Below are 11,151 nucleotides of genomic sequence, written 5' to 3'. Positions count from 1 at the left end.
CTCAATATGTTGCACAGGCTGGTCTCAAACTCCTAGCCTCAAGCAATCCTCCTGCCTCAACCTCCCAAAGTGCTGGGATTACAGGTATGAGTTACTATGCCCAGCCATGGTACAACATTTCAAAAGACAATTTTGCTAACCTAATAGAATCTTCGAATATTGGCTCACTCTTGCAATTCCTATGATAGTGAACAATTCAGACAAAAAGGAGCATTTCAAATAAGCAATTTCATGGAACCCTAGAAATGCTTCTTGAAAGTATTCACTGTGAATTCAACATAGGCAAGCAAATCATATGTGATAAGCAAATTTCTTTAGTTGGAAGAAACTATAAAGATGGCAGATTTGATTACATAAAAACTAAAAATTTCAGAACACTATAAACAAAAAGACAAAGGGCCAATATCCTTAATATATAAGAACATGTATAAACAAGTAAGAAAAAGTCAAAAACAGTTCAAAATAAAAATGGGCAAAAGCTAGAAATAAACAATTAGAGAGATGCCAACATGTTTAAAAAAAATTCACCCTTCCTATTTTCAGTTATCAAAAAAGGAAATGGGGACTCTGCTGGTGGGAGTACATATTGGTCTTTCAGGAGGGCAATTAAAAATATTTACAAAAGAGCTTAAGACTCACAAATTCCACTCCTAAAAAAGTATACTAGGAAAATAGTGACATACTGGGAAGATTCATTAAAGTTTTATGTGTTACAGGGAAAAACGGAATCTTTACATCCAATAATGGGGGATTAAACAAACTGCGGCTCATCTGTACTAGGCAGTTATTAAAATAATGACATAAATTCACAACATATTATGTGAAAAGCAGGTTATAAATTAATACACACACAACACACACATATACATAACAACATATGATTCCAATTTTGAAAATATTTAAAAAATAACTACATTTTTTTTTAAATACAGCAGTTATATCTAGACAGTAGGGGGGAATGTTGGTAATTATTTTTCATTCTTCTTTGTATTTTCTGCATTTTCCAAATTTTCTACCACGGGAAAAGATACTTTTTTTCCTGGGAGACTGTACTTAGTGTCATTTTCATTATGCCTTATTTTCACAATTTATCTTGTTTCTTAATTTTTGTTACCAAATAAACATTAATAGCCCAACAATGGTGGCTCCAGGACTGAGGCCTGTGTGGATTTTTTTTGCCAATACTCTCTAAATCGGGAGCAGTCCAATAAACTATGTTGTTGGAACACATGGGAAAAGCCATTGGCAGTATCTTACTTATATCTAAGAAATGCACGGCCTAACTTAGTACACCTAACAACAAAGACATGAATTCCAAAAAGTAAAAAAAAAAATTGTTTATTGTAATAATTAAATAACTAAGAGTAAACATTTTAAAACATGTAAAAATAACTTTAACATTAAAATATAGTAACACTGCACAAAATATGTATCTAATTAAAAATACATTTATGTAGCATCCCCAAAACTATACAAATATAGTATATTCATGAAATGTTTAGAAATATAACATCTATTCTTTGAATAAAGTTTAAAATTTGTTTATAATTTTCAAACTTAAAAAAGTAGCAAATAATAGCTCCATCTAATTTATAATTGTCTTAAAAAGAATGATTCTGTATCATTTCTTGCTTGTCTTTTCTAATACCCATTCAATCACCTAGGAGGAGAAAAATATGATTATAGTAGATTTCTATTGAAAATACAAGCAATAGAAAAATACACTATGAAAACTTCAAAAGAACATGGTAGAAAAGTTAAAATAAAAAGGAAGATACTGAAATCTTATACTAAAAAACACATTTTATTTTGTAATGGAAGAACATTTTTGTTGGACTTTCAATACTGAGTATAATATCGTCCTCACTGAATGAAATGAAGATTCTGCTCCATTTTCTCACCTTTATATAAAAATATGTTTCATATGGTCAATCAAATAAACTAAACTTTGAAAATAGCTAACCAAAAATGGATTGGTTTTTCCAGCACGTCAGATAATTTATTTTTTCTTTTGCTTTCTTAGCATCACTTTGGAAACTCTTTTGTTGACAGACTAACCTATTAAATACTATAAAATACTCAGCCTATATAAGCCTATTATTAAGTTTCTTAAAGAGTTTTCACAGGGACAGAGTTGAAAAAGACCAGTAACTAATTATTGCTGCATATATAATGGCATCAGAGCAACCCTGAAATAAAATACCAATTTAATTGAATATAGTTTCTTGGGAATAACTTTACCTGTACAGCATTGTTGTTTGCTGTTTTCTTCATTTCTTCAAATAGACCCCTTGAAGTTTTAAGATCCTAAGCATAATAAAATATAGTATTTTACAATATGCACATTAAATTACAAAGAACAACTCATTATTATTAAATACACTTGAGATTATCCTAAATCATTCTACAAGTATCAATGTGATTAGGGACAGACTATAAGAAAAAAAAAAATCTAAGTACTAAGTTATAATTTAGTGCCATTCTGAAATATCAAAATACTCTAACTAAAATACATACACATACACATAACTCCATCTCACTCTCATCTCCTATTCCCAATAGAGCTGACCTAAAATAACTCCCAACCTCTACCGTGAGCATCCACTAATGCTGCATTACTCAAGAAACAAACATATGGTTTGTATTTATTTATCAGGTAAAAGATATTTTTTCTTCATTTTGGCTATTTGACTCCATCATAAAGAAGAATGACATACAAAAGGAAACTGATGTCTCACTTTTAAAAATTTAGTGATTATATCAAATTACAAAGTAAAAGAAACTGAACTGTATTTAAAAAGATAAGAAGCAGTTATCTGTTGTACTTCCAAGTTACGCTCCATAAAGGCAGCACTTTCAATTCTTTCAGGTTTTTCCCTTATTTATACTTTAATGTTTCTAACTACTATGCTTATGTTGCTACTTGGTGATTAAACACTTTTAGACAGAGACTACTGATGTTAGGGAGAACAGTCATGGATTCAGGTCTCGTACACAAAACCTTCCTACTCTTCCTTTCAAGAACAGTTGTACCACAATTTTTTATTAGTAAATAGGCAGTGTTTGCGCTATTGTATCTATGTAAATACTTTCAATTGTGTGCTAATTAATGTATTATGGTTATAATTTATCTTTCTTCCAATATTCTATTTATCCTGTTAACTACGTTAGCTTTTTTCATTTGCTCAGCTTTCCATGTATATAATTCTGGGTTTTTCGTCCCTAAATACTGGCAATAAATGGGCTAAATGTACAGCAAAGTTTTTTCAAGCCCTGAAGTATACGGGATAATCTCTCAGTTCAGCTTCCTTTCTGCTTTTGGTCTTTTTAATTAAATTTTTTAAACCTAGAGATCTTTCTCCCATAGCCTCCTCTAATTTGTTCTAGTTGCTGCCTAGGCCTGGTACTATTAGGACTTGTCTTTTCCATTTTAGATTAGTTTTTATTTTGTTTCGTGATTTAGTCCCTTGTTCTGTTGAACTTCATTGTCTAGCAGATTCCTCAAAAGGGTAAAACAAATTCTTTTTCAGATATTCCATGTTTCAGTGTATCTTCATTAAATCCTCATACCGGCCTGCATTCCAGACTGGGTATAGAATACTAGGTAAGTCGCTTTCCCTCAGAAGTTTCTTTTCTTTTTTCTTTTTTTAATTCTAGAAATACACATCCCTCAGAATCTGAAGATACTTTTCTACTATCTTCTAGCATACAGTGTTACTGTGGAGAAGTCCAATGCCATTCTGATTATTGATTCACTATATATAAACCAGATTATCTCCTGGGAAGCTTTTAGAAAATGTTCTCTCTATGCTAAGAAGTGTGAAATTCCACAATTATGTGACTCGCTGAAGAATTTTCATTCATTGGTTTGAACAAGCTAGGAGGCTTGTGTCCAGTCCTAGAAAAGTTTGTTACATTTTTGAACAAGTTTCTCTCTTCTAAACTTTGGGAATAAAGTAGAGAAGATTTTTTTGTTCAAAAAATGTAAAATTCATATTATTAGCATTTTGGATCTTCTGTATTAATCCTTCAATTTTCTTATCCTGGATTCAATGTTTTTGTCATTTGATTCTAATTTCTGGTAAATTTTTTTCATCTCAACTGTTCAGCCTTTCCATCTAATTGATTTTATCATATTATTAATTTTATGGAGCTTTCACGTTTTATGCTTTTTTTGGAAACAGCATCCTGTTCTAGTTTTATGGATGTGATTACCTTCTTTCTATGAGAATTATAGTTTTTATGAAGTTTTCTTCAACTTCCTGCTTCTTCAGAGTTCCCTTTATTCCTTTATGTTTTGGCATCAATTGTGTTAGAAGCTTTCCTCAAAGCCTGCTAATCTGTGGCTGTCTAGTCATATTTAAAAGTGAGACACTAAAAATCTGACTGGAAGCTCTGTGCAGAGATTGTCACTGGTTTCTTTACAAGGTAGAGTGACAAGATGGCCATTTGGCTTTTCCACTGCAGCTTCCAGTATTTTCCCCAGTTACTACTTCCTGCACTGTCACTGAGGTGGCTGGAAAAACCTATGCATGATAGACCTTGTAGTTAACATTGTGGGAGAAGGGCATGCCGAGCAAGTTGGACAATCCCCAGGTCACTTTGTAGATCTTTATTTAACTCCCCTGCTTTCTATGTGGACCCTTGCCCCTGCTTTCCATGATACCTGGTGTCTTCAAATCGTGAGCACCTCAGGTTCTGTGAAATTAAAATGCTTCTCACTAGTATTCCACTAGGCACCCAATTAGATTGTAACTCTTTTCACTTTCTTACACCACGCTTCCATGTGCTTTTTTGTTATTGTTCAACATGTATTAAAAACATTTCTAGTTTTTTCTTGTCCTTTCTCTTGGATATGTGATAAACCTGCAGTTTTAACCAGAAACCCACAGATAACTGATTCATGTCAGAAACTCTTAAGGCTGGACATAATCTAACATTGTCTAAGTTTTAGAAAACCATCATCTGAGTGGTTAATGTGTCCAATGTCTTACAACTAGCTGATAATGGATCCAAAATTGGAAACTGAGTGTTTTGGTATTTAGTCCAGTAGCCTTTTTACTACACAGTCATCCCTTTTGTCTCTGCGAAGGACTGATTCCATGATTCCACTGAGAATACCAAAATCCACCGATAGTCAAGTCCCTTATATAAAATGGTATAGTATTTGCATATAACCTATACACATTTTCCCATATACTTTTTAAAAAATCTAGACATATTCAGTACAGATGCAACATCCTTTCTTTTTCCAGAACATTTTCAATTTGCAGTTAATCCATGGATGTGGAACCCATGGATGTAGAACTCACAGATATGGAGGGCCAATTGTATTAAAAAATTAATAATTAAACATGTTTTGAAGCTTATTACCTATAGGTCAAACACATGTTAGGGGAAACAGGATATTGGTTAAAATGTAGCTTTCTATATATGAGAACTCAAATCAAATTAAATATAAAGTATTTGGCTTCAATTTTTCTATCTCCATCATCTAATAAATCTGGCAAGTATATCCTCTCAGCATAAAAAATACTCAAACTTTTTTTTTTGTCAAACAGGAACATTAGAACATGAACTAAATTTTGCCATTAGTAGAGAAGATACTGTACCTTTAGATAGAACTTAGAGATTTCAAAGAGACGCTGGCTGCATGCAGTGAAACATTCATGAGTCTCGGTAATACTGTGTTTCTTCAGGGTTTCAGTAACTACTTCTTTCAGTATCTTGAACAGAACATAACATATGACTAATATTTCTTAGAAAAGCAACAAACCTATTATTTCAACTTTAGAGTTCAATCCTGTGAATTACACAATCATTTTGCTGTGCTAAAAGACAGACATATTCATTAAGACAAAATGAGAAAAAAAGATATCTAACATTTACATGGTCAGAAGTGTCACAGGAATAAAATGTTAGCAGGAAATGACTAGAGTGTCTTAAGAAACGAACTCAAATCATGAGTTCTGAATTGAAATCTGAGTGTTAAAGTTATACACAGCAGGGATATGTAAGCGTATATTTATTTTTTATTATGGAAAATTTCAAGCATAGAAAAGTAGAGAATATTTGACACACAGAGAATATTTTATAACAAACTTCTATCTTGATATATCTTTTAACCAGCTTCAAGTATGATTAATCTGTGGCTAATCTTGTTTCATTTATATCCCCACCTATTTTCCTATCATCCTTCTTACACCAGTGAATTCTAGACATCGTTTCATTTCATTCATAAATTTTTTTAGACATATATTTTAATCAAATTTAAAAAGACTTCCCATGTAGAACTAAGAAAAATGGGAAATAAATCTTTACCCGTGTGTGTTTCTGTGATCTTGATTCCTTAATTTGCCTTGATGTTTTTGATTCATGCATACTTTTTTGACCTGAATTGGTCTTTATAGCAAGTTTTGGAGTTTCACAGCTAGGAACTGGAACCAATGGACAAGTAATTGGTAAGGACCGCTCTGTTTCTGGCTTTCTGGATGTTACATGATGATGATGGTGATTACTGTTACCACTTGTCTGAGAAAGAAGAGACTCTGAACCTTCAGATTTCACAAGTCTACAGTAGGGGAAAAAAATCAAGAACGTAGATTAAGCAAATCAACATCGAAGTTCTCTTTCTATCTTAAATGTTACCACTATATCCATTATGACATAAATTCAAGAAAAGCAAACAAAGTTTATTGCTATTACTGCCTTAAGTCAGCAATAAACATCATATTATAAAGTTGTTGCTTAGTTCTTTTTTTTTTTTTTGAGATGGAGTCTCGCTCTGTCACCCAGGCTGGAGTGCAGTGGCCGGATCTCAGCTCACTGCAAGCTCCGCCTCCCAGGTTCATGCCATTCTCCTGCCTCAGCCTCCCGAGTAGCTGGGACTACAGGCGCCCGCCACCTCGCCCGGCTAGTTTTTTTTTTTTTTTTTTGTATTTTTTAGTAAAGACGGGGTTTCACCATGTTAGCCAGGATGGTCTCGATCTCCTGACCTCGTGATCCACCCGTCTCGGCCTCCCAAAGTGCTGGGATTACAGACAGGCTTGAGCCACCGCGCCCGGCTCCTTAGTTCTTTAGATGAGTAACTAAAACATATAAGGTAATGAACAGCAAACTAGGATTCTGGCTAACAGAGAAAGTAACTATAAGTAATTATCTATCTATCTAGCTAGCTAGCTAGCTGGTTAGCTATACTCTCTCTCATCCTCTAATTTACAATTTCTCAAATAAATCAGCTACGCATGCCAAGAGTGCTGCTATTTATAGATGTAATACTAATCTGTTAAATACTTATACTTTTCTGTTAAGATAATTTGAACAGAAACACCACAACCTGTATCTTCTTATACCCACAGAACTCCCTTGCAAAATAAGTAATAGTGTTAAAACAAATACAAATAAACTATAAAACTGGCTCATACTTCAATCTTCCTAAAATGTTTACATTTGTTCCCGACAAGACCCAAATTTTTCTCTTCACAAGATAGGGTCTTACAGCCCTCAATTCTGCTGACCCAGAGGCCACAGTGTACTTTCCTTTTAGGAACACATATATTTTTATTAGCCACAGGTCAGAAATAAGAAATACGGCTATAAATATAGTACCCCAAATGTTACCGTTGCTCTTTAGTTTTATCACGTATAAAAAGTACCATGAATTTATAAAGTCCTCATAAAAACGACTGAGTTCTTCCATATCAGGGTAACAGTATTCTAACTTTTTAAACTATTCAAAAAAAGATCTGAAAGTTATATTTTCATATAGTTCACACTTTTTGCAAGGTTTAATTAAATACAATAAGAATTCAAGCCTTGCTTTAGATGCCAAGAACCTAAGTTTGACAAAGGTTCTAAAGATAACATCAATTCAATAGAAATTAGCGTTCACTACATAAACTTCTAACTTCTGTTCAGGTATCTGGACATTTTATTTAGTTAGCAAAAAAACGCATCCAGAAAAGTTTCATATATTATATCATTATGTAGAGTTTAAAGCTGTATTTTATATGTAACAGGTGTTTTAAAAATGGTACCTCATGGAATCTCTTGCTCAAGGGAACAATGCAGGCAGGAATCTGAGGGGAAAGGGAAGGAAGAGCTAACGAGAGAACTCCCATCCCCAAACAGTCTCTTCAACAGACCAGCTCAGCAGCTTAATCTATGGGATGAAATCTCCACTGTTCCACAGCTTAAAAACTTTACAATCCATTGTGCTAATGGACTGTATATTAGCATATAAAGCAAGAAACTGTTTTTTTTTTAAACCATTTTTTATAACTTATAAGCAAAATCATCAACAGTTCATAAAATAAACTTCTTGCCATGAAGAAATTAATCTGAAAGACTAATATAAAATAAAAATCCTCTAGAGACTAAAATACTTTCTGTCGAGATACTATTTATGTGCATGTAATATAACACCTTTTTCTGGGATAAAGGCAATTCAGATCTTTAGATCTCCGTTTCAATCGGGATACTTCAGTTCGAAGTTCATTTTGTAAAACTTCTCCGTCAGGGACGCTTCCAGGTTCTGATGAAACTGCAGGAGATGGAAGAGGGCTCAACACAGTAGGTACTGGAAAACTTTCTCTGGTGCAGGTGGTTTGAGTTTCATAACGAATAAGACGAGACTGAAGTTCAGAAAATCCTCCATCTCTTTCTAAAGCTTTTCGGTCGTCCAAGCAATATCTAAAATGAGTGAAAAAGCATTAAAATGTAAACCTCCATGAGAGCAACAGACTTTCCCCTTTCAATTAGAAAATAGCAGGACATTTACTTTGAGAGTTCTTGATTAATTTCCTAATAATTGCTGGAAGGTTGAGTGGCTGGCCTATTTCCCTCCCAAGTTCAATTTTCTTCTAGTTTGCTATATGACATGGCAAAAGATTAAAAAATGTGAAGTACAATCTGATTTCTCTTTCACTTGTGTTTCTGGGCAACAGATTAAGTTAATTCTTTGGCTTATTTTCAAAATAATACAGTTGCTGTTTTAATGCTTTTTAAAACTCTACCAACCTCTGATTTCTCAGCATGGCTGATATATGACAACATGAACTGCTGTCTTCTGTTAGAAAGGGCAAGTTTATTCTCAATACAAAGATTAAAAGGGTGTAAAGGCATTCTAAACTGGCTCACCAAACAGCTTAGAACATTTCAAATTTTTTCTTTGAAACTCAGTTCCCACCTTATTAACTGATTGACAGATTTTCCTTCAAACACTTCGGCTGTCTGTACATGTGGTTTCTAGCTGAATCTGATTCAGGGCATCAATGAAATGTTAGCTCAGTGAATGCTTCTGGACTCAAAGAAATCCTAGGTTGTTAAGTACAACAAACAAGGATATCAGGAAGATCACCTAGGAGCTGTGTGACCTTGGAAAACTCTTCACTTTCTTCCCTTTCTACAACTGCATTTAAAAAACACAAATGGCTTCACATATGTGATGGCAGCACTGTACAAATTAAAACCTTTCTCTGTGATCTGTCATTTTTACCTGCAAAAGTCTAAGATACTGCCTAAAATCAGATTTTTGTATCCAAAAGATTTTAGTTCAACTCCCAAAGAGTGTATCATTTCCTGAACATCTGACTGCTTGATGGAGGTTTTAAGAACCTTATCTTTCCCTTGTGACACTTACGTATTTGATACAGACAGACTCCATGGATTTAAATCCAGGCTCCTCTACTTATTAGCTGTGTGAACTTGGCCAAATTACTTAACTTTATCTATGACTCTGTTGCTTCATCTGCAAAATGAGAATTATAGTACTTATCTGAAAAAGCTATTGTGATAATTCCTTGAATTGTATACATAAACACTTAGAATCAGTGCCTGAAACATGCAAGCAGGGCAGTCAAGAAATGTATGCTACTATTATTGTTATCATCATCATTAGATTTATTTTCTAGCACAGTAAAGCTGGCAGTATGCTGATAATATGTAGCACAGCCAGAATGTAAACCCAGGTTGGTGACTTCGGAGCCTGACTTTAACCATTTTTATATACTATCTCTATATAAAGTGTAAGAATCATCTTACTCATGTTCAACACATGGCTGAGCATTAGAACCATCTGAAGAGCTTTTAAGAAATACCATGTGCTCAGTGTTTCTGATTTAATTGGTTTAGGGTAATACTCAGTTACTGACAGTTTTAAAAATCTGCCTGGGTGATTCTTAAAAAACTACTCAAATCCATAGAATCAGAGTAGAATAGTGGTTATGGGGATGGGGAAGGTTATGGAAAGATGTAGATTAAAGGGTACAAAGTTGCAGAGTTATATAGGATGAATAAATCTAGAAATCTAGTGTACAGTATAAGGACTATAGTTAATCATATGTACTGTATATTGAAAATTTGCTAAGAGAGTAGACTTTGGGTGCTCTCAGCACACAAGAGGTAACTATGTGAGATGATGGTTATGTTAATTTGCTTGGCTACAGTGATCATTTCGCTATGCATACACACATCAAAACATCTTATTATATTAAAATATTAAAAATATACACTTTTTAAAAATCCTACCTAGATGATTCTAAAGTATAACTAGGACCAAAAAATCTCTGATCTACTCAAATAGTGTAATTTAACAGGTGACAAAACTGAACTCTAAATCCAAATGTGAGTTGGCGGCAGCGCAGGAAGTAGAACCTAGGTCTCTGGCATCTCTCTAGCTAATATTCTTTCTCTAGTCTGTTGTTTTAAGAAACGTATTTCATTAAAAATCAGAAGCAACCCTAAGGGTTACTGATGAGTCCTACTTCTATCATGGGTAATTGGTAGAATCTAGAGTAAAATTAGAACCATGAATTTCAAGAGTCTGGTAAGAGGCAATATAATGCCTGATAAGCTTGAATACAGAAAATTTTTGAGAGAAAAGATGCATATTTTGATTATAAGATGAATACTTCTTTCTACCCTAAGATTTTATTTCTAAGATGCAGATTTTTTTCTTCCAGTTTTAACATCTCTTGATCACAGCTGTTCATAATGTCATAGCTTCAACTGAATTATGCACATTGTACATGTTGATGTTAATTGCCATTTAAAATATCTTTAGATTATTCTATGATTTGTCATTGGAACAAACATTTACTTTGTAAATTAGAGAAAAGAAACAGTGAGGCAGGAGGCAGGGTGTATATTTGA

General features: G+C 33.5%; 1 protein-coding gene across 3 annotated transcripts in view; it reads right to left on the bottom strand.

Annotated features, from left to right (window-relative positions):
* Positions 1-1,323: 1,323 nt before the first annotated feature.
* The window catches only part of MTBP (MDM2 binding protein), a 78,312-nt gene continuing 68,484 nt past the window's right edge, over positions 1,324-11,151 (bottom strand). For 2 of the 3 annotated variants that reach the window (XM_023224676.1, XM_023224692.1), the window contains exons 18-21: positions 8,425-8,691; positions 6,322-6,571; positions 5,613-5,726; positions 1,732-2,307 (exon numbers count right to left, since the gene is read on the bottom strand). In XM_023224676.1, coding sequence (XP_023080444.1) covers positions 2,179-2,307; positions 5,613-5,726; positions 6,322-6,571; positions 8,425-8,691 — 760 coding nt within the window. In that variant the 3' untranslated portion in view covers positions 1,732-2,178. Of the gene's footprint in view, positions 1,661-1,731; positions 2,308-5,612; positions 5,727-6,321; positions 6,572-8,424; positions 8,692-11,151 lie in introns of those variants that run through there. The other variant, XM_023224685.1, reaches the window with a different exon arrangement.

Source organism: Piliocolobus tephrosceles, chromosome 7 (assembly GCF_002776525.5).
Source record: "Piliocolobus tephrosceles isolate RC106 chromosome 7, ASM277652v3, whole genome shotgun sequence".
NCBI classification, from domain to species: domain Eukaryota; kingdom Metazoa; phylum Chordata; class Mammalia; order Primates; family Cercopithecidae; genus Piliocolobus; species Piliocolobus tephrosceles.
The sequence above is the reverse complement of the archived record's forward strand: the minus strand, read 5'-3'. Positions and strand labels throughout refer to the sequence as shown.